The sequence below is a fragment of the Callithrix jacchus genome, chromosome 9 (genome assembly GCF_049354715.1).
Source record: "Callithrix jacchus isolate 240 chromosome 9, calJac240_pri, whole genome shotgun sequence".
Classification (NCBI taxonomy): domain Eukaryota; kingdom Metazoa; phylum Chordata; class Mammalia; order Primates; family Cebidae; genus Callithrix; species Callithrix jacchus.
In genome coordinates, this window is record NC_133510.1 from 79,400,689 (window position 1) to 79,425,824 (window position 25,136).

The window sequence follows — 25,136 nt, forward strand, 5'->3', positions numbered from 1 at the left end:
TTTTTTTTTTTTTTTGAGACATGATTTTACTGTGGCTGGGACTAAAAGTGTGCACCACCATGCCTGGCTAATTTTTTGTATTTTTAGTAGAGACTGGGTTTCCACACATTGGCCAGGCTGGTCTTGAACTTCTGGGCTCAAGTGACCTCCCTGCCTTGACCTCTCAAAGTGCTGGGATTACAAGCATGAGCCACCATGCCCAGCCTCTTCGTGGTTATTCCTGATAGCACAGTTGTACACCTATTGCCCCCATTTCAGTTAGCAATCCATTTAAAGAGCATTTTAGAAAGGAGTTTGATTACTGATTGTTTTCTGAAAACCATCGATAACTTCCAGTAAGATCAAGAAAATCATCAAAACTTGTGGAATGTGTGTCAGTGGCTTGAAGAAGGAACTCTTGGAGGTAATACTGACATTCTTTTAAGAAATGCTGTATTCCAGTGTTCTTGGTGGCTCATAAACAATATTGTGATGAAAAACATGGGATTGGCAACTCTTAAGTTGAACAGTGATTCTGAAGAGGCTAATCTTGAACATGAAGAAGTTTTAGCAATACAATAACTGATTTGTTTATTTATCTCCTTTTGATATATCCAAAAGAGTGATATGATAAAAATCTAAGTAAGTCTATGAAAGATTTTTCAATTAGTGTAAATAGTCCTTTGAGTAATATAAGTAAACATTTGAAGTGATAAAAAAGCATTGTATTGTAGTTCAGTTGACAGTATTTTCTTTCTTAGTAGTACATACAGTAATGGTGCATATTATAATCAATAGCATCTTTTGATTCTATGAAATTCTGTCTATAAGTAAAATTTAGAACAATACTTGGTAAATAGAGTTAGTTATTATTTGTTTTTTGATCTTTCTTTTTGCAGTTCCAAAATTTTGAGTGAGCATGTACGCTATTGCTAATGCTGTTTTTAACTCTAGAATTATATCTCCCTATGTTCTTTCACTGAAATTATATTCATTAATCTTTATTTATAATTCTGTAAATATAATCAAGAATAAATTGTAGACAGTGTTTTCTTTGGAAATTTGGCTATTTGGCCACTCATAAGTAGCCAGAATCTTCCACCTGTTTGTGAGAAGTTAATTAGCGTGATTTGAGAAATTTCCATTATTTAAACTTTTTTTCCTTATTTGTGTCCTTTTTCTGTTGAATAATTGATGTAATCAAGTCCCTAAAAAGAGTGCAGTTGGAAAAAAAAAACCTTCTCAAACTAGAATCTAGTCTTCTAGCACAGGAGACCAAATATAAAATTTTCTGAACATTATTATCCTAATATCTGATTTGTTCTATACTGCTAAGTAATATATACATTTTAAAGGTATCAGAAATTTAAGTTTTAGGATGAGTTTTTTTTTGTTAGCCTTAAAGCTGACATGATTATTGTCAAAAATTTTAGTAGTATGGAAGGATATATAATTCAAGGTGAAAGTCCCACTGTTCCCTGCCTTCAGCAAGTACAGATTTCTCTCACTCCTCACAGGTAAGCACTACTTTTGAGTACACTCAGAATTTTCTATGCATATACATTTAAATGTGTATTTTATATACATGTTTATATATACTTGTTTCCTTGTTTTTATTACATAAATGTGATGAAATCTATATTTTTCTGAATATAGTTTAGGCATAGTTGTATTGTAGCATGTAACAATCTCCTCTATTCTTTGTAATGTCTGGACCTGCATTGTTCAATGGTGGCCACCACTGATGTGGCAGTTTAAATTTAATTAAAATGAATAAAATTTAAAATTCAGTTTTTCACTTATACAAGTCACATTTCAAGTGTTTATTAGCTGTGTGTGGCTAGTGGCTGTTGTTTTAGGCAGCACAGAATTATAAGACATGTCCATAATGTTCCTTCCTTATGCAGGAAGTTCAATTGGACAGCATTGTTCTGGACAGTTTTTAAAAAAACTTGTATGTATTGAAAATTTTTTTCCTGTATAACTTTTTTATTGAGGTGTTTTTTATGATCAATTGTACACATTTTAAATGCTCAAGTTGGTAACTTCTTTAAACTTTTTATTTTAAGATAGTTGTAGATTCACATGCAGTTGTAAGAAATAACAGAGAGATCTCATGTACCCTTTACCTTGGTTCTCCCAGTGGTAACACGTTGCAAAATTATAGGACACTGTAGTTTGGTTAGTAGTATATAATAGCACAACCAGGAAATTAACCTCAGTACAGTCAAGATACAGAACGTTTCCATCACCATAAGAATCATTCATATTGTCCTTTTATACCCATGTGGCCTTCCTTCCAGCCCCTAGCCTCTCCTTAGCCCCTGGCAATCACTAACCTATTCTCCATTTCTGTTATTTTGTAATTTTAAGAATGTTATATAAGTGGAATCATGTAGTATGTAACCTTAATGGGATTGGCTTTTCTCATTCAACATAATTATCTGGAGAGTCATTAGGTTGTTGTGTGTATCAGTACCTCCTTTTTTGTTACTGAATAGTATTCCGTGGTATGGATGTACCATGATGTGTCTAATAACCATTCACCCGTTGAAGGTTATCTGGGTTGTTTCCAGATTTTAGGTATTGGAAGTTAAACTGCTTTAAACATTTGCGTACAAGTATTCATGTAAACATAAATTTTCATTCCTCTGAGAGTGCAGTTACTGGGTTATATGGTAGTTGTATCTTAATGTTTGTAAGAAACTGACAAGCTGTTTTCCTGAGTAGTTGTGCATTTTACATTCCAACAGGCAGTATATGAGTGAGAATGAGGGAGAGCTGCATCCTCACCAGCATTTGGTATTGTCACTTTGTTATGATTTTTATTGTTGTATTTACTTTGTAATTGGTCTTGGGATCTCTATCTAAGACAAGTAGCCTCACTGTCTACAAGAGCCCTAGCAGGGATTGAAGAGCTGAGTTGGGTTTGAGTGTGTCAGGTGAGACACATGAGGAAGTGAAACCAGAGTGTATGAAATAAGAAATTTACTTACAGGCCTAGAGAGGCTAAGGTTAAGGAAGGATGGGGAGACCTGAGGGAAGGGAGAGAGAAAAAGAGTGAGAAGGAAAAGGGGATATTGGTAGGACTATGCCTTTTATAAGGTACATGGGCGTTATCCTGTAGGCTTTCCTGTGGTGGTTGTAGATTGGCTAAAGTAAACACTCATAAAGCGGGAGCTTATTTACACTTTACATGACTGTGATACTGACCATCAGGTTTTATCGTGGTCAGCAGCTATGGGGAATATTAGGTTTTTGATCACTGAGATGAACAAGCCTATATTGCAGACAATCACACAGGCAGGGGAAGTTGTTTGTTTGTTTGTTTTGAGAGATGGAGTCTCCCTCTGTCACCCAGGGTGGAGTAGAGTGGTGGGAGCTGGATCATCACAACCTCTGCTTCCTGGGTGGGTTCAAGTGATTCTCCTATTCTTCTGCCTCAGCTTCCCAAGTAGCTGGGACTACAGGCGTGTACCACCACACCTGGCTAATTTTGTATTTTTTAGTAGAGATGGGGTTTCACTATATGTTGACCAGGCTGGTCTTGAACTCCTGACTTCAGGTGATCTGCCTGCCTTGGCCTCCCAGAGTGCTGGGATTACAGGCGCGAGCCACCATGCCAGGCCAGGAAGTAGTAACTAGGCCAAAGATGGCGGGGTGTAGCTGGGTTTCAGATAGTTTATGTTAGATCTAAAAAGGGATGCTGAGTCAGCAACTATAATAAATACTATGGTAAAATTTCTCACTTTATTTATCTCTCTTTAATTTTAGCCCAGTCTCATAGGTTAAGTGATGTCATTGTCATGTTAATTTGCATTTCCCTAATGGCAAATGATGTTAAATATCTTTTCATGTGCATATTTGCCATTTATTTTTTTATTTTTATTTATTTTATTGCATTTTAGGTTTTGGGGTACATGTGCAGAACATGAAGGATAGTTGCATAGGTACACACATGGCAGTGTGTTTTGCTGCTTTCCACATTTGGCATTTTTCCCCTTGCTATCCCTCCCCAGCTTCCCCCCCTGCTGTCCCTCCCCTATTCCCCCCAATAGATCCCAGTGTGTAGTGCTCCCTTCCCTGTGTCCATGTGTTCTCATTGTTCATCACCCGCCTATGAGTGAGAATATGCGGTATTTCATTTTCTGTTTTTGTGTCAGTTTGCTGAGAATGATGTTCTCCAGATTCATCCATGTCCCTACAAACGACACGAACTCATCATTTTTGATTGCTGCATAATATTCCATGGTGTATATATGCCACATTTTCCCAGTCCAGTCTATCATCGATGGGCATTTGGGTTGGTTCCAGGTCTTTGCTATTGTAAACAGTGCTGCAATATATTTGCCGTTTATATATCTTGTTTAGTAAAGTGTCTCTTCACATCTAGCTGACTTTGCTGGGGCTCCCATAACAATGCTACAAACTAGGTGACTTAAACAATGGAAATTTTTTTTTCTCCAGAGTTTTGGAAGCTACAAGTCCAAGATCAAGTTTCTTCTGAGGTCTCTCTCCTTAGCTTGCAGATGGCTGCCTTCTCATATTCTCACATGATCTCTTTATGTATCCAAATTTTCTCCTTTTTAAAAGGACAATAGTCATTGGATTAGGGTCCACCCAATGGCCTCATGTTAATTTAATCACCTCCTTAAAGGCCCTAGCTTGAAATACTGTCTGTTTGAAGTACAGGGGTTAGCGCTTCAACATACATTTTTGGTTACACCAACTTCTGTCTCCTCATGCCCACTTAAGGATACCTCTCCAGCAGTTCTCTACACTTTTAACATCATTAGGTTTTGGTTCTACCTGACCATTTCTGTTAGTGATCATTTCTCTCATCTTAGAAAACAAAAGCAGAAGAAAAAACTGTATTTTTCTTGGGTTCCATGTCACTTCTGGCTACTGCCCAACTTCTTTGTAATAAAATTCTTAAAAAGTTGTCTGTACTTGCTGTTCCCAATTCCTTTTCTCCCATCTTTTCTTAAGTCAACTCGAGTGTAACATGTGCCCCACTTTCAAAGGAATGTGACCTCTATATTGTTATCCAGTGATTACTTGCAGTCTTCATTCTTTCTTACTTTTCAAAAGCATTGATGTAGTTGGTCTCTCTTTGATAAACTTCTTCCCTTTTCTTTAGGGAAATGCAAATCAAAACAAGATAAAATTTGGTAGTCATTGGATCTCCCCAAATTAAGAAGTCTGATAAATCTAAGTATAGTGAAAGAGAACTCACACATTGCCAGTGAGAGCCTAAATTGTTACTACTACCTTGAAAGATAGTGAAGTCCAGTGATACTGAGTCAAGAGTGTTTCCTTTGGGCCAGACAGATACTTCAGAGGCTGTTCAGTCTAGCGCCATCTTAAAAGAAACTTAGAAAGTTTTCTGCTCAGCAGACACAACCTCAGTTACGTGCCACTGGAGTAGGAGCTGATGAAGAGTTTTAAGACTCGTGCTTGAGAAGGTCTTGTTTGTACCGGAAAATGTTACAAAGGGAAGTCCTATCAGAGAAAGCCAGAACAGAACAATGACTGAAGTGGTAAACAACAGGTTTTATTCAGGAACTTTGTAATAGGGGAAAAGATACCTCAGTATAGAACTGGGCTTAACTCCAAATACTGCAAGGACAGGTGGAGATTTATAGTCAGCAAGCAGAATGAGGTGTCTTAGCAGATGGAAAATTACCAAGAGAAGACATCATGTGTGGGAGATTCTTGCTAAACCAACTTAACAGGATTCTTGCTGAAGGCACACCAAGGTCATCAGATAGTGAGGGTGGGGGATTCTCTCTAATTGACTTAGCAGAATTCTTGCAAAACTTGGGATATGCAGGTCCCCAGATGGCAAGGGCTGAGGTTGAAACCTAGTCGAGAAGAGAGCTCAGAGAAGCCTGACTAAAGTTTGGTCAAGTAGAAAGTTAGTCAGTCCCCACAGGGTGAATTTCAGATCTCTCAAAATGTCCCACAAGACAGAGCCCAAGGTTAGACTTCTCCCATGATTGAGGGTATTTGATAGTCAAGAGAAAACTATGAGCAGCCCCAGTCTTGTGTATTAGTCTGTTTTCACACTGCTATAAAGAAATACCCAAGACTGGGTAATTTATAAAGGAAAGGGATTTAATTGACTCACAGTGCCACATGGCTGGGGAGGTCTCAGGAAACTTACAGTCATAGTGGAAGGGGAAGCAGGCACATCTTATATGGTGACGGGAAAGAGAGGAGAGGGGTACAGGAAGGAGGAACTGTCAGACACTTATGAAACTGTTAGATCTCATGAGAACTCACTATCATGAAAACAATATGGGGAAAACTGCCCCGATGATCGAATCACCTCCCATCAGGTGCCTCCCTCAACACCTCCAGATTATAATTCAAGATGAGATTTGGGTGGGGACACAGAGCCAAACCATATTACCATGGAATACAGATTTTATCTCTTCTCACTTCTCCACTCTTTCTCTCATCCTATAATAGGCACAACATGGTTTCCCAAAGATATCAGGTCCTAATCTCTGGAACCTATAAATATTACCTTATCAGGAAAAAGAGTTTTTACAGAGATAATTAAGTATCTTGAAATGGGGGGATTATTTTGGTTAGCTGAGTGGACCCTAAATGCAGTCACGGAAATCCATTTAAGAGGGAGGCGGAGGGAGATTTGAGCACACATAGAGGAGAAGGTGGTGTGAAAACAGTGGAGAAAGATTTGAAAATGTTGGCCTTGATTATGCCAATAACCAAGAGGGCTAGAAGAGGCGAGGAACAGATTCTCCCTAGAGCCTCTGGAGGGAGCAGAGAGTGTGGCCTTGCTGACATTTTGACTTCAGCTCAGTGATGATTTTGGACTTCCGACATCCAGAACTGTAAGATAATGAATTTGTGTTGTTTTAAACCACTAAGTTTGTGGTGATTTATTAGAGTAACAACGCTAAACTAGCACATACACCACCACACTCTATACAGATTTCAAAAAGTTCATGGAAAATACATATTATGAAAAACTATACATGGATTTTACAATTTTTTGCACCAAAATAAACTTTTAACTAACTTGTTGTGACATGTCTAAACTAGATCTAGTTTGAGGCATTAAGAAGGATTAGACATCAGTTTAAAAAAAAGAGCACCTATCAGAGCAACATGAATTCTACTAAAATCAAAAGAAGAACAAACATCAAATTTATGGTGAAGCTTGGGTAGAAGATGGTGAAATCATTGATGCTTTATGAAAAGTTTGTGGGGACAATGCCCCAAAGGAATCTGCAGTATATAAATGGGTAACTTGTTTTAAGAAAGGATGAGATGATGTTGAAGATGAAGCCAGCAGCAGAAAACCATCAACATCAATTTGTGAGGAAAAAATTAATCTCATTTCATGCCTTAATTGAATCGTTTGGAGATTAACAGCAGAAACAATAACCAAAACTGTAGACATCTCAATTGGTACAGCTTACACAGTTCTGACTGAAAAATTAAAGTTGCGCCAGCTTTCCATGAGATGGCTGCCAAAAGCCTTGCATACATATTGGCTGCAGACAAGAGCAAAGTTTTTAATCAAGATCCTGAAGCATTTATTTGAAGAATTGTAACAGGAGATGAACACTTCTTTACCAGATGATCCTGAAGACAAAGCACAATCAAAGCAATGGCTACCAGTGGTCTAAACAAAGCAAAAGCAAAAAGGAGCAAAGGTTGTGGTAACATAATTTTGGATGCTCAAGGCATTTTGCTTGTTGACTTTCTGGAGTGCCAAAGAATGACAATATCTACTTACTATGAGAAGGCTATAGTTAAAGCTTTAGCAGAGAAAATGCCTGGAGTCCTTCTCTACGATGACACTGCTCCTGCTAATTTCTGTCATCAGACAAGGACAATTTTGGGAGTTTCAATGGGAAATTGTTAGACATCCACCTTACAGTTCTGAGTTGGCTCCTTATAACTTCTTTTTGTTCCCTGATCTTAAAAAATCTCTAAAGGGCACCTATTTTTTTTCAGATAATAGTGTAAAAAATATTGCATTGACATGGTTAAATTCTCAGGACCTTCAATTTTTTAGGGATGTACTAAATGTCTGATACCATAATTTACAAAAGTGTCTTGAACTTGATGAAGCTTATGTTGAGAAGTAAGTTTATATGCGTATATACATATACACACACACATATATATATATACATACATACATATGTATATACATATGGTTTTTTTTGAGATGCAATCTTGCTCTGTCACTCAGGTTGGAATGCAGTGGCACCATCTTGGCTCATTGCAACCTCTGCCTCCCAGGTTCAAGTGATTCTCCTGCCTCAGCCTCCTGAGTAGCTGGGATTACAGGTGCACACCACCACACCTGGGTAATGTTTGTATTTTTAGTAGAGATGGGGTTTTATCATGTTGGACAGGCTGGTCTTGAACTCCTGACTTTGTTACCTGCCCGTCTTGGCCTCCTAAAGTGCTGGGATTACAGGCATGAGCCACTGTGCCCAGCCTAAAGTTTGTATTTTTAATCTTTTGATTCCATTTTTTCTGCAGACTTCTTCAAGTCCCCTCATACTCCTCACCTTATGATGGAACCACATCCCAGTAAACTCATCATTAGTCAGAATGAATTTAATACTCTGATAAACCTATCATAAAGTTAAAAATTATAATTTGAACGATTGTGAGACCGGATACTTTTCTATTTATGATGGTGGTTATGTCCTGGTAAACCCATTCATTGTAAAGTTGGAAAAAAATTATGTCTCTACCATCCTTAGTTGTCTGTAATTTATTTGCATAGCACAAGGGCACAGATAATAGGTCCTTTAACTGCCTGAGACAAGGGAGGCTTTGATGACTTTTGAATTGTGAATTGAATCGTGATTTGTAAAGGTCTGCTTGAACCTGAGATGGGTTGTGTCTTCTAAGTAGAATAGCCAACATGAGCACAAAGATACTGAGGTTTTTAAAAGTACATGACTTTTTTGAATGGCTGGTGTACATAAATGTGTAGGATGTATAGAAGGGAATGATGGATACTGAAGCTGGAAAAAGCAAATTGGGACCACTTCCTGAAGAATTTTGTGTGATTGCTGAAATGTCCTTTCTTTACCCTATATGTATGATTTTTAAGGATTTTAAGTAAGGGGGTGATAGGGACAGTAATATGGGTAGACCATTTGTGAGAATATTAATACAGAGGAAGGGATTGATATGGATTTGTTTGGAGAAAAGAAGCATTGAGACTTGGTGACTATTTGAAGTTTTGGGATAAAGAATCAAGATGGAATGAGTTTTCTCTTTTTTTTTTTTTTGGGGGTCTTGCTTTGTTGCTCAGGCTGTAGTGCAGTGGTGTGATCACAGTTTACTGTAGGATCAAGTGATCCTCCCACTGTAGCCTCCTGAGTTGCTGGGATTACAGGTGTGTGCCACCAAGCCTGCCTAATTTTTTAATTTTCATTTTATTTATTTATCTTTGAGGCAGAGTCTTGCTCTGTTGCCCAGGCTGGAGTGCAGTGGCATGATAAAGCAAGTCTCCTGGCTCAGCCTCCTGAGTAGCTGGGATTACAGGTACATGCCACCATGCCCAGCTAAATTTTATATTTTTAGTAGAGATGAGGTTTTTCCATGTTGGTCACACTGGTCTCGAATTCCTGGCCTCAAGGAGTCCACCTGCCTCGGCCTCCCAAAGTGCTGGGATTACAGGCTTGAGGCACTGTGCCAGCCTTTTTTATTTTTATTTTTAGAGACAGAGTCTTACTGTGTTCCTCAGGCTGATATCAAACTTCTGGCCGCACATGATCCTCCCCCATCAATCTCATGAGTTGTAGGGATTATAGATATGCACCACTGCACCCAGCTGAAATTTTCTGCCTTGGACATTTTGATAGTTAGAAATGCCTTCTACTAAATAGCACAGGAAAGGCGGAAGTATAAATTGTGGGGGTGGTGGGAAGGAAAAAAACATCATTAGATTATCTTTTAAAATTGTGTATCTAATTCTGTTACTTACTTCCTCAAAACTCCCTGATTGATCTTCATTGCCTGCTGAAACAAATGCCTAAATATCTTTGTTTATTCTTAGTCAAAGATGGGGTTTTTACACTTCTAAGAGAGTTTTACAATACTTTTTAGAGTTTTCAGTTGTGTTTCTTTGCCATCCAGATTACATTTTGGTAATTACATTTAAATAATTTACATGTGCACTTGATGCAAACATTTAGAATACTTAACTTACAATACTTAAAATGTACTTCTTCCTTGGAGTTTTCTATAATCATTTTACGTCTGCCCTAGTTTTCTGGGACCTAGTGGAAATGTGGCCAGGGCATGAGTGTAGGCTGCGGATAAGAACAGTTGTCCTGTAGTGAAGAAGGGAGGTCTAGGGGAAGAGTGAAGGTTACTTTCATAGCATTATAAGACCAACTAGGAGATACATTAAAATAATGCTAGTCGTAATCTTTGCAGGATGAATTGAGAATCTCAAATGAAATATTAAATTGGCCATGTTCTATATTAAATTGGCCATATTCTATAATGTGAGAGTCTGTTGGCATTTTTATGCCCAATCAACTGGACATTTTTATCCATATACAGTGTTATGCATTCTCTGGAATATATTTGAATAAGGATGATTGAACACCTTTATAATGAAGAAACCCTAAATACGTTGACTATTAAAAATGGAGGAAAAATACAGGGAAATAAGGAATTATTCTCATTTTACTTTTCCAATGTTGCATTTGATGTTTTTGCCAATGCCATCAGCCATGGAGTGAAAACACTTAAATACACGCACTCTCTCTCACAGGAGATTTGATTATATTCTTATTCAAAGATATCTAAACTCAGAGATGATATTTTAACATTGTGGCTGGATAAAAGATAAATCTGTGAACATTAGTAGTAAAACCATATACTAGTTATAACCAGCTCCAAAATACAATGAAATTAATTTATATAGATCCACTTACACACTACTTAGCAAACTAAACAACTCTCAGAATCATGTTAGTCCAGAAAAGTGGTGTTTTGCTGCAGTAACAACCCTAAATTTCAGTGACTTAGCTGAGCGTAGTGGCATGTACCTGTAGTACTAACTACTCAGGAGGCTGAGGCAGGAGAATTACTTGAACCCAGGAGTTTGAGGCTGTAGTGGGTGATGATCACGTCTGTGCATAGCCACTGTACTCTAGCCTGGGCATCATAGTGAGACCCTGTTCCTTAAAAACCTGTTAGTAGTTTATGCTACATATACATCGTGGGTTGGATAGTAGCTACTCTACTCTCTAGAAGATGGCCAGTCTCCTTGGCAGATGGAAGGAGACTGGGGAATTGCATGTTAGCTCTTAAGCTTGCTCTCTGAAAGCAACAGATACTTTTTATTCATATTCCATTGGTTAAGATAACACAGTCACTTGGACACACTTATCTTTTAAAGGGCCAAGACTGTACAGTTCAACCTTGTGCCTGAGAAGAGAACTGAAAATATTTCATGAATAGCACTGATAATTGTAGCAGCATTTAAATTTAAAAATGAAAACCAAAAAAGCACAAGGAAAGGACTAATACATGTGACTAGAAAGGGTATAATCTCTGAACTATTTTGAAAGCATAAATGAACAATTCTAAACATGGAACCAGAAATCTTTAGATCAGTATGAAAAAGATGAGTCTTGTATATATATAAAAGTTTAATTATAGTAAGTAAATTTCAGGAATCAAGTACAATAAAATGACCAAAAGATATGAACAGGTAATTCCCAAAGATGAAATAGGATAGAAAAATATATTTAAAGTTGGAATTGCAAGTCTTTCTTACTCTATTTAAATAGTGGGGAATTTAAAAATAATACCTAGTGCTAGTGTATTTATGGAGAAATAGTAAATCATGTATTGCTGTTCAGATTATCATTCTTTTGCAAAACAATTTGGATACCATGTCAAGGACCACAAAAATATTCATACCCTTTCACTCTGTCTCTAGGAATTTACCCCAGTTAAAAAGAAGAAATATTAGATGAGTTAAAGAAAGTATTTTTTCGATAATGAGGAAAAATTCATCCATTTCATTTAGGGAGACCAGTATTAGGCTAGGCTCTCTCCTAACCACTGGGCATGCACAAAAGATTAATATAGGATTCCTGTCCTGTCATAGCTTAAATTCTAATGATGAAGAGAATGTTTGGGGAAGACAGAAGAGGAATGCCTAAAATATACCATCTCAGTTCAGTTAGGACATGTAAGAATAACCTAAAAATGTTCAGCAATTGGGAAATGTTTCAGAACATTTTGATATATTGGTATATGCAGTTGTATAAATTGGTATATGCAGAGTGACTAATTAACAGTGGTTCAAAGCAGTACTTATAAAAACTATCTGTAATGGTATAAGGAGACAAAGGGAAGACTATTAAGTATGTGAATACTATGATTACAGACTATGTAAAGATACATAAACATTTGGGGAGATAAATATTTTAAAGGAATGTTGAAAGAAATTTGAAAAAAAATAAGGTTAGATTAAAAGCAGTACTTCCCCCTTGAAATACATAACTTCAGTCTAGTTATGAGAAAAACATAAAAGAAATTCCAGTTGAGGTTCATTCTACAAAATACCTGATTAGTTCTCAAAACTGTCAAGGTCATCAAAAACAAGGAAAGTCTGAGAAGTGTCACAGCCAAGAGTAGCCCAGGGAGCCATGACAATGTGTAAGGTGGTATCCTGGTTGTGATCCTGGAACACAAAGGACATTAGCTAAAAAACTAATGAACTCTGTGAAGTATGGACTTACTGGTTCTTTAAAGGTAATGTATCATACTGTTAGAGGTTGATAATAGGGGAAACAGCGTGGGGAATATGAGAACTACTCTCAACATTAATTTTGTAAATCTAAAACTTTTTTTAAAAAAATAAAGCTTATTTTTAAAGAGATAGGTAGAGGAGAGAAATGTATGCATTTAGGCATTTGCTTAAATGTTCATTAGGCCGGGTGCGGTGGAGCACACCTGTAATCCAAGCACTTTGGGAGGCCGAGGTGGGTGGATTACTTGGGGTCAGGATTTCAAGACCAGCCTGGCCAACACGGCAAAACCCCATCACTACTAAAAATATAAAAATTACCTGAGCTTGGTGGCACGCACCTGTAGTCCCAGCTACTCTGGAGACTGAGACAGGAGAATTGCTTGAACCCGGGAGGTGGAGGTTGCAGTAAACCATTATTTAAGGAATTTAAGGTTGATGAATATTTTCCCAAATGTCTTCTTAAATCAGTTTTGTTCAGTCTTTCCTGAAAGATAGTTCATCACAAAGATAAATACCTCATATTCTCACTCAAACATGGAAGCTAAAGAAGTTAATCTCAGAAGTAGAGAGTAGAACAGTGGTTACTAGAGGCAGGGAAGAGGAGGAGGGGGATAGTTACAGGTTGGTTAATGGTTATAAAAGCACAGCAAGTTAGGAAGTATGAGTCCTAGTGTTCTATAGCACTACAGAGTGACTAATTAACAATTTATTATATATTTTCAAATATACAAGCACAGATTTTAAATGTTTCCAACACAAAGAAATGATAATTATGTTTGAGGCGATGGATATGCTAATTTTCCTGTTTTGGTCATTGTGCATTGTATACATGTATTGAAATATCACACTGGGCCGGTTGCGGTGGCTCAAGCCTGTAATCCCAGCACTTTGGGAGGCTGAGGCGGGTGGATCATGAGGTCAAGAGATCGAGACCATCCTGGCCAACATGGTGAAACCCAGTCTCTACTAAAAATACAAAAATTAGCTCAGCATGGTGGCATGAGCCTGTAGTCCCAGCCACCCGGGAGGCTGAGGCAGGAGAATTGCTTGAACCCGGGAGGCGGAGGTTGCAGTGAGCCAAGATTGTGCCACTGCACTCCAGCCTGGTGCCTGGTGACAAAGTGAGACTATCTCAAAAAAAAATCACACTGTATCCCATAAATATGTACAATTATTATGTGTCAATTAAAAGTAATAAAAGCCAAGTAAACATGGTGTATCAGGTAAATTTTAAGTCTGTCTTGAGTATAGTGCCATCTGCTGGCATTGTTAACTAATTACATTTTAAAAGAAAGTTATTTTATGATTTTGTAGGGGAAACTGGTTTTCCTTGCCATTTGTTGTTCACTTGGTTATATATTTTTATGCTTATGCTGTCTTTTTATTTAAAACATAAGCATTTCTTTAAAAGTCCTTATGATGTCCCTAGAATTTAGAAGACATTACTACCTCAGGTTTTCCTTTTTTGCCAAAATTTTTTTTCTATTTCTATGGTGTAAAAAAATGCCTTTATTTTGCAAATGTAATTTGGGGTGAAATAATTTCTTTTAATAAAGAGCTTCATATGTATGCTTTTTGTTTGTTTTATTTTGTTTTAAGAATGTGTGTTAGTATTAGGTAGAATTTAGCAATGAATCCGTTACCCTAGAGACCCTTAATACCATAAATTTAATAAATTTGAAGGGCAGGTACCTTCCATTATGCTTCTTTCGTAATATTCCTGAACTTACTATACTTGCATGTTTGTTTATTCATATATACACTACTACAGAGCCAATTTCTGGAGAACTCTTTCTGATAGGTGCTTATAAAACACCCATATTTGGTTGGTAACAAACTTACAAATACTGGGCTACAGAGGGTTCATTAGTCAGTGCTACCTCCTTTTTTTTTCTTTTAAATAAATATAAACTAAATATTTAATAGGTCTAGAAAAACACTTTGCACTTACCTGATTCTGACACCAAATATGGGGATTTTCTACATTAAGCAGTTCTCCAAATTTCTGGATACCACCTGGGTGTGCTGCAATTCAGTTCAATTCTGATGCTAACTACCTGGGATTAGCACAGACCTGACGAGTCAAGGGCACAGTCCCACAAGACTGCCCCCACATCGATGCCAGTCACAAATCAGGCTTCCAGTACTTCCGGACTGATCGGCTATAAATCGGGTTCCCATAACTCCCTCCTCCGATTTGAAAACTTGCATAAGTTGGTCACAGAACTCAGGAAAACACTTTACTTAGAAACACTTCACTTACATTTTTCAGTTTATCGTAAAGGATGCAACTCAGGAATAGCCAGATGAAAGAGATGTATGGGAGGAGGTCTGAGACGGGGAGTGTGGTTTCCACGGCCTCTCCAGGCACACTACCCTCTCAGAAACTTAAAGTCTCCACCAACCAGAAGCTCATCAAATATTGTTGTTCAGGAGGTTTTATAGAACTTAATATTCAGTACCCCATTCTCCTTTCTGGAGGTCAGTAAGAAGAGTTCAAAATTCCAGCCCTCTAATCTCTTGGTCATTCTAGTCACCAGCCCCCTCCTGAGGCTATGCTCCATAGGGGCTCCACTTCAGGTCAGTTCATTGGCATAAAATCTGGTGTAGTCAAAAGGGACCTTTAATGAATGACAACATTCCTATCACTCGGAAATTTCAAGCATTTTAGGAGGCTTGTGCCAAGAACCTGGGACAAAGACAGAATACACTTCTTATACCACAATAGGTCAAGCATTTAAAAAATTAAACTAGTTTGCACATAGATGCTTGGCGAATAGTTGATTGGTTATATGATTCCATATAACCAATGATATAATAATTGAAAATAAACACTTATTATAGCATCTGTCATATTGGCATATAAACTAGTATTTTCCCTGTACCTGCTCTGTAAGTTTGAGTCATGTCATTTTGATTTCTCTTAGCAGTAGTGTTTATCACAGCTCAGCTTATCCCAGCTCTTCCCATTCCTGTCCCCTATTCCTGTCTACTGTCTGTTACCTATAATAGCAGATTTCGGAGATAATTTCTCTCCTTCCAGTTCTCTTCAAAGCCAGGGCTATTAAAAAAAAAACAAAACCTTTTGACTGTCAACTAGATAAAGTTAAGACTCTTCCAAGTGGCTATAACTGTTTAAAATATATGAAATCATTGTATGTTCCCCTTAGAACTTGGGGAATGTCTAATCCAGAAGTTTCAGAATTTTTTTTTTTTAGAAATCAGCTATACCTTTAATTGGAGAAATCTTGTATAAAGCTGCGTGTCCTGGTGTTCTTGCATAAGCAAACCAAAACCCAGTTCATTGAAAACAGTGACATGAAACTTAAGTGTAACTAGAGACATTACCAGTTACAAATCACCAACTAACCTTTAACTTGGGACCTTCTTTTGGAGCATGCTCAAATAAGGCAAATGCCTAACTAGCTCTGCCTAATCAAGTAATTGCTTTCTGAGTTCAGCCTGTGAAAACCCGCTGCTCATGCTCTGAAGCTGAACTCTGATCCTCTTCTGGTTATTCGTGTTGTCAGATTCATGAGTTGCTCTTTGCTCAGTAAACTCTGCTAAATTTAATTTGCTTCAAGTTTTTAACATCCAGTATCTAAAAACAAATAACAAAGTGCTTTGTTCAAGACGGGAATGGGGCTTGGTGTGGTGGCTCATGCCTGTAATCCCAGCCCTTTGGGAGGCCAAAGTGGCAGATCACTTGAGGCCAGGAGTTTGAGACCAGCCTGGCCAACATGGTGAACCCCTGTCTCTACTAAGAATGCAAAAATTAGCTGGGCATGGTGGTTCGTGCCTGTAGTCCCAGATACTCGGGAGGCTGAGGCAGGAGAATGGCTTGCACCTGGGAGGTGGAGTTTGCTGTGAGCCGAGATCATTCCACTGTGCGCTAGCCTAGGTGACAGAGTTAGACTCTCTCTCAAAAGAAGGGAATGTGTGTATGTGTAGTTAGAAATCTCTGAGCTCTTTCACACTTACTTTGAGGCATCTCAGAGGAACTTTGTGCTTATTTTGTTCTTTCCTATTTACAAAGGAGGGATCTGTTCCCTGTAGTAGTTAATTGACTTGCTAGGTATACCCTAGGTAGGAGAGTTGCAGACTTGCAATTCATTAGCCTCTCAGTCAAGGATTTATTTTCTGTTATACCAACCTGCTTGTAATGGAATTACTGTTTTGTTGAAAGTTACAATGACCTACATATGTATTTTAAAATTAGTATTGCTTTTCTTGGTAGAGAGAGCAATTAAATTGCTTCTTGGTTTCCATTAACATTGAGGAAAAATTACAGATTTTAAAGAGTTGAATTAACTAAATATTTGTACGTTGAAAATATATTTAATATATAATAGCAAATTTTTAGCTTTAAAAATCATCTACATTTGTAGGATATGCTTATTTATATGAACATGTTAAAAATATGCTTTATAATCAGAATTGTTACTCTTGGGCCTATTGATGGTTGTGGTTATCTTGATAGAGTGTTGTCATTTGTCATATTGACAAGGTACTGGTCCTAGAGATAAACCAGTATCCAGTCTGTTTGAAAGTGAGAAACAAAGTTCTTTATTAGAAAATTTATTTGGTGATAAATCAGGTTGGAGATTTGCTTATATACCCTTTCTTTCACCTTTTAGTAAGTATAACTCTGCCACTCTAGAATTATTCAAGGTATGTTTAGTTAAAGGCATCTTTTAAAAAATTATACACCTTTAATTAAAAAATAAAAACCTATAGGTGGCACAAAACAGATACTGGTATAGGTTAGCTCTAATATGTTACTGGAAAAAAGTCTAATTTCCAGTAATATTTGTAAGCTTACATTTGGCAATGTCAGTGAGACAAACTGAGAATACACTTTAATCACTATGTACAGTAAGTGAGATCTTTGGGCATGAAAATAAAATTAAATTCACATGAAAACTCCCATAGTAATCCTCAAAAAGAGACTTATTTTTATTCTGTGAATATTATTTGTATGTAAAAGTAATGTATTTGTCCATAGTAAAAAAAGGATAGCATTTGCCTTAGCACATTTTCAAATTCCAAGTTTTTTCCAAGTTATGTTGTTACTTTTTATACATTATGTTGTCTTCATCTGTGTTTTTACTTACTGTTGGAAGGCTCTTACTTGTATTAGTTGACTCATTTTTCTTCCCTACTTTGTGTTTCTATTCTGGATTGGGAAATCCTTTAGGATGAGAGGCTGTATTTTGCATACATGCACTGTGATGCTCTGAGCCATAGTGGAGCCTGGTGCAAAAGGAAGAGTCAGTGATTCTGATGCAATCTCTCTTAAAATGTTGATGCTTGGTTCATGGGTTTTTCTGTGTGTGGTTTTTTTTTTTTTCATTGTTGTTGCATTGGTTTTGTTTTAAAAAGAGTTTTTTTGACACGCTCTTTAACATTGCACATGTCTTACCTTGTCCTGGGCAGGGTTCCCAGTATATTGTAGAGAGCTTTATGTATTGCAGGCTCTCAATACATGTTTTGTTGGCTATATTATTTCATTCTCCATGAAAGCTGTGATCAAGTTTTTATTCTTTTTCAGGTATCTTACAGCCATATAGATGTCAAAGTGGGAGCTTAAAAAAATTATTTTCCTTGTGGTTGGAGCGAATAGAATCAGAAAAGAAAATTTAGAAAAAAAAAAGTGTTACTGGCTTAGAAGTATTTTTCTTTACCTTACCCAATAAATATAGAGCGTAGAAAGATTGAAAACTGGAATTCAGTGGAGAAATTAAATAGAAAAGATTTAAAGAAATTAAATGAATAATTCTTATTGGTTTGCTTTGTCAGTTATTCAGAACATTGTATATACTCAAAATACTACACTTAACCTATTTTAATGGAGTTTGAGAATAATCTCTTAAACATCATTTAGTGAACTATCTGCAGTATATTGTGAATCTTGGTTTAAGAATGCTGTATATTCCCTTTCTTCTACTAATGTGGATATGTAATTATTGCTGAGATATTTTATCGTTGGCTATAGCATTTTTATAAGGAACTAAGCATTTGCCTGTTGAAAGATTATATGCCAAGAAGAATTTGCTTTTGTGAAATTTATAAATTCCTTTTTGTTGGAATATTCAGATTGGTAGTCTTCTAAATTTATGGCTCAAACAAATTAGTTTTAGAATTTCCGACACAATTTGAATGGCTAGAGTAAGCTAAATAGCTTTTTTCCCCCAAGTAAAGTACCCTTAACTTTGTATTGTTAAGTGTCAGTGGTAGATGGTTTATCAGAGGCAAGAGAGCATATATTGTTCTAAGAATTTCTTTCCAAATATTTTATGATTTATCTGTTTATTTATATTTATACGTTTGTGAAAAATATCAGAAACATAGCAGTTTCCAGAGATGTTATTGGAGCTGTACAAACTCAGTTTTTCTCTGTTTTTGTGTAAAAGAAACAATTGTATTTTAGTTCTGTGTTATATTGGGGAGTATATGTGATATTGGGGAATTTGACTATATATAGCAAATTTTGTATTTAATAGAAAATACAGCATGTAAGCTTTGAATGGATATAATATTCTTTGAAACTGTCATTTAAATTTATATATATATTAAATTTGATATATATAAATTTTTATATAAAATATTTTAAAAGGGATATTGACATTTTTAGGCCTATTCAAGCAGATTTACTTTTTTATTAGCACTGCTCGATTCCTTCTTCATCTAATGGTAGCCTGGAGCATGAAGGAGTTTTAAGAAAGGTGATATCTGAGAGTAACAGAAAAATAATATCCAGAGGTTCCTTCCTTTAGGACCTTAGAGTTTATTTGAGGAATAGAACAGTGCATGTGATGAAGGCTTTAAAGTAGAGTGTTAGAGCTGTGGGTTATACTAGAATAGTAGAAAAATTGGTCAGAGAGAATGAGTTGATTTGATGACGAGGGAAGAGAGTTTTATCTGGAGGTGGTTTTCAGTTACTAAGTTGTTACTTGTTTCTAATATTACAGCTTTTTTTTTAGCTTGAGAATTTATAAAATAGGTACATCTCTTTGAACATGCTTTTTTCCTAAAGAGTATATACTTTAGAATAAAGTAAACTTAATTATTTCAGTAATTAGCATTTCTCAAACGACACAAAAACACTACTATAAAATATGGAAATATTTTCTGTACCTCTTTTTTTCATTTCTTGCCTGTGTGTGATTTTCTTTTTAACAGGAAATCAAACCCCAAAGCCATTATAACCATGGATATGGTGAACCTCTTGGACGGAAAACTCATATTGATGATTACAGCACATGGGACATAGTCAAGGCTACACAGTAAGGTTTTCGTTGTAGTTGTTTCCTTTGACGTGTATTTCAAGTGAAATATGAATCTGAATAACAGTCATAATACCATGGGAAAACATCAATATCTCAATTAAACAATTAGTTTATCAGCCAGGTGCAGTTGCTCACACCTATAATCCTAGCACTTTGGGAGGCCAAGGCAGGTGGATCACCTGAGGTCAGGAGTTTGAGACCAGCCTGTTGAACATGGTGAAACCCTGTCTGCACTAACAATACAAAAATTAGCTGGGCTTGGTGGTGGATGCCTGTAATCCCAGCTACTTGGGAGGCTGAGGCAGGAGAATTGTTTAAACCCGGGAGGCGGAGGTTGCAGTAAGTCGAGATTGCGCCACTGTACTCCAGCCTAGGCAACAAGAGTGAAACTCCATCTTATAAAAACAAAAATTAGTTTATTTCTCATTGGTTAATTCAATATGTCTATTTGCTTTTGGTACTTGCTTATCTTTCCAGAAGTATATTATTAGGGCTTAAGAATATTAAGGTTAGTTATGGTGAATTTGAAAACATTGTTAGAATTAAAGTACTTTAAATGGAAAACTAGTGTGCATCCAATATTCTCCCCCACCAACCAGGTACACAGATTAGATATAAAACGTAGTTAACCAGGTACACAGATTAGATATAAAACATAGTTAGTGTCATATTTACTTATTTATTTAACCTGTGCTGAGGGAAATATCACAAAGTTTTCTAAAATGTTATTGTCAAAATACCAGATTATCAGTCTTTGAGATAGCCAAGGAAAAGGATAAATCTGACTTATTATAATGTAAATTATATAGAAGTTGAAATAACGGTTATTTTTATCTGCAAAGAGGAGATTATTTAGTTCATAGATTCTTCAGCTTTAAGAATTGTCTGAAATTGGACAGATGTGAAATCTCATGCCTGTAATTCTAACACTTTGGGGGGCCAATATGGGAAGACTGCTTGAGGTCAGGAGTTTGATACCAGCTTGGGCAACAGAATGAGACCCTGTCTCTACAACAACAACAAAAAAGTTGAGCATTGTATTAGTCCATTCTCTCACCGCTACAAAGAAATACCTGAAACTGGGTAATTTATGAAGAAAAGAGGTTTAATTGGCTCATGGTTCTGTAGGCTATACAGGAAGCATAGTGGCTTCTGCTTCTGAGGAGGCCTCAGGAAACTTACAGTCATGGCAGAACATGAAGTTCGAAGCAGGCACATCTTACATGGCTGGAGCAGGAGGAAGAGAGAGAGGGGAGGAGGTGTCACACACCTCCAAACAACCAGATCTCATGAGAAGTCTATCACAAGAACAGTACCAAAGGGATGGTGCTAAACCATTCATGGAGGATCCGCCCCATGATCCAATCACCTCCCATCAGGCCCCGCCTCCAACATTGGGAATTACAATTGAATGTAAGATTTGGGTGGGGACACAGATCCAAACCATATCAGGCATGATGGCACACTTCTGTGTTCCCAGCTACTGGGAAGGCTGAGGTGTGAGGACCACTTGTGCCTGGGAGGTCAAGGCTGCAGTGAGATATGTTCATGCCACTGCACTCCAGCCTGGGCAACAGAGTGAGACCCTATCTCAGAAAAACTTAAACAAAAGAAGAATTGTCTGAAGTTTATTGCATCTCAAAGAATTAATAGTCATATTTACTTAGGGCATGTATTTTTCTTGGTCTTTCTGATCATCTGCATGTTTACTTCAAGAAGAAAGCATGATGTGGTATCTGTTACACCAGTAGGTTACCTAAGTAAAACAATATTTTTTATTTTGTGAAATTATGAAATAACTCTTTCCTAATATAAAGACTTGATGTGCTTTTGGTCCCTTAATATTCATTTTGTAGAGTGCTGGTAACCGTAACACTACTCAGTGCAAACCAAATCTCAGAGTAATGTAACCTTTATTACAACTTACTGAGGAAGTGTGAACTACTTAACATTCTTACCTGGGCTACAGGAAGAGCTTCAGGCTTCCTTGAATGCCTTGGAATTATATACAGAATTTTGTGTGTTGGAGCATGTTTCTGGGTAGAGTCTGTGACTTTGATTGTATTTTCAAAGGAGTCTGTGATCCCCAAACAGATTAAAAATGATGGATCTGAACAGTTTGATTTTAAGGTGATCTCATCCTTTGCATGGGCTTTGAGTGCAACAACATAGAGAAATTCCATGACATCTGTAAAGATTGTGATTCTGTTTTCTTTTGTAGGTTTGTTTGTTTTTAGGTTTAAATAGGCTATCTTAATACAGGTTGAGTATGCCTTCTTCAAAATGCTGGGATCAGAAGTGTTTTGGATTTTTGATTTTCTTGGATTTTGGAATATTTACATATACATACTTAGATATTTTTGGGATGGGCCCCAAGTCTAAACACGTTTATTATGTTTCTTATACACCTATACACATAGCCTGAAGGTACTTTTATACAATGTTTTTTATGTTTTATGCACCTGTCACATGAGGTCACGTGTAGTATCTTCCATCTGTTGTATCTATCATGTGCTCAAAAAGTTCAGGATGTTGGAATATTTCCTGTTTTAGATTTTTGAATGAGAGATACCCAACCTGTACATGTATTTATTAGAATGACACACGTAGCCTTGTTTTTTCTACACATAAAGCAACAACAAAAAGTAGGCAGAACCCTAAAATTTGTGTCTTTAGAACATAGTTTGTTTTGTTCGTAGTCTTCTGTTTTCCACTTGATATTTGCTTAGGAATTGTTAATTATATACAGTGGAAAGAAGAGGCACAGCACTAAATTTTGATATGTAAGTTCACTTCACTTTTTATAAATACTTGAGTCCAGGCTGGGCACGGTTTTCTTAAGTTCTGTGTTTCCTTACTTATGTCTGGTTGTTGTTTCCATTATTGAGAGCTGGGGTATTAAGTCTCTAGCTCTTCTTATGGAACTGTTTCTCTCTTCAGTTCTGTATTTTTGCTTCAAATATTTTGATGATGTTACTAGGTTAAATGTTCAATGCTTTTAATTTATAATTGTTGTATCTTCTTGCTGTATTGAACCTTTTATTAATATATGTCTTTGTCTTTTGTAACCATTCTTGATTTAAAGTTTATTTTGTCTGATATTAGTGTAGCCACTTTTGCTCTCCTCTGGTTGCTATTTGCATGGACTTTCTTTCTTTATCCTTTCATTTCCAACTTACTTGCCTTTGGGTCTAAAGTGTGTCTGTTGTAGACAGCGTGCAGTTGAGTCTTTTTCCCCCCATCTAATCTGCCAAACTGTCTTTGAATTGGAGAGCTTAATCCATTTACATTTAAAGTAATTACTAATAAAGAGGGACTTCTGCATTTTCCTGTTTGCTTTCTATATGCCGTATAGCTTTTTTTCTGTCTCGTTTCCTGCATTACTGTATTTTTTTGTGTTTAATTTTTGTAGGGAAGTGTTTAAATCTCTTTCTCATTCTTTTTGTGAATATCCTATAGCTACTTTTCTTTGCAGTTACTATGGATATTGCACTTATCTTAAAATTATAACACTAATTTGAATTTCTGTTACTGAATTTCTACATTCATTCCAATAACCTAATAAATTGTGCTCCTTTACAGCCTCTTCTATACATCTATACAACAATATTTTTAGTTGTTAATGTCACAGAACTACATATGTATATACTGTGTTTCCAACAGACATAAAGTAGTAATTATTTTAAATATATTAGTCTCTAAAATTATGTAGAAACAATATATAGGCATACAGACCAAAATTGCAATAATACTAGTGTTTAGTTTTTTAAATTAACGTATTAGTCCCTTAAATTATGTAGAAAATGAAAAAGTAGAGTTACAAATTATTGTTATGTCATGCTAGGTTTTCTAATTGCCTGTATATTGACTTTTATTGAGATCTTTGTTTTTTCATATGGCTTTGAGTTACTGTCTAGTGTTCCTTAATTTTACTCAGCAGCACTCCTTTGATCATTTCTTGCATGGCAGGTCCTGTGGTAACAGATTCCCTCAGCCATTATTTGGGAATGTCTTAATTTCTCCATCACTTTTGAAACACAGTTTTGCTGGCTATAGGATTTTTTTTTTTTTAATTTTTTATTGCATTTTAGGTTTGGGGGTACATGTGCAGAACATGCAAGACAGTTGCATAGGTACACACATGGCAGTGTGTTTTGCTTCCTTTCTCCCCTTCACCCACATTTGGCATTTCTCCCCAGGCTATCCCTCCCCAGCTCCCCCACCCCCACTGGCCCTCCCCTTTTCCCCGCAATAGACCCCAGTGTTTAGTACTCCCCTCCCTGTGTCCATGTGTTCTCATTTTTCATCACCCGCCTATGAGTGAGAATATGCGGTGTTTCATTTTCTGATCTTGTGTCAGTTTGCTGAGAATGATGTTCTCCAGATTCATCCATGTCCCTACAAACGACACGAACTCATCATTTCTGATTGCTGCATAATATTCCATGGTGTATATGTGCCACATTTTCCCAATCCAGTCTATCATCAATGGGCATTTTGGTTGATTCCAGGTCTTTGCTATTGTAAACAGTGCTGCAGTGAACATTCGTGTGCATGTGTCCTTATAGGATTTTTAGTGGGCATTGGTTTTCTTTTAGCACTTTGGATATGTCAGCCTGCTACCTTCTGGCCTCCAAAGTTTCTGATGAGAAATCTGCTGATAACTTATTGAAGATCCTTGTATGTGACCAGTTACTTCTCTCTCATTTCTTTCAAGGTTCTCTCTTTGTTTTTGTCTTTCAAAAGTTTGACTATTATATGTCTCAGCGTGGGTATCTTGGAGTTCCTTTTACTTTGACTTCATTGATGTTTATATTCAAATTTAGGAAGTTTTCAGCGATTATTTTTTCAAATATTCTCTCTCTCTTTTTCTGGAACTTCCACAATGTGTGTGTTCTACTTGATGGTGTCCCACAGGTCCCTTAGACTGTGTTCACTTTCCTTTGGTCTTTTTTCTTTCTGCTTTTCAACTTGATAGTAATTGCTATTGCTCTATCTTCATAGTTGCTGACACTTTCTTCTGTCTTTGAAGGTATTTCTTGTCTCATTTCTGTCTTTGAATCTATAGAGTGACTTCAGTT

At 36.7% G+C, this 25,136-nt stretch overlaps 1 protein-coding gene across 3 annotated transcripts in view; it reads left to right on the forward strand.

The window, feature by feature from the left end:
• The window catches only part of ZDHHC17 (zDHHC palmitoyltransferase 17), a 92,592-nt gene that overhangs the window by 10,355 nt on the left and 57,101 nt on the right, over positions 1–25,136 (forward strand). For 2 of the 3 annotated variants that reach the window (XM_002752805.6, XM_017976226.4), the window contains exon 2: positions 19,949–20,052. The exons of the other annotated variant lie outside the window; for it this stretch is intronic. In XM_002752805.6, the coding sequence (XP_002752851.5) occupies positions 19,949–20,052 (104 nt within the window). The remainder of the gene's footprint in view (positions 1–19,948; positions 20,053–25,136) is intronic. 3 annotated transcript variants of the gene reach the window in all.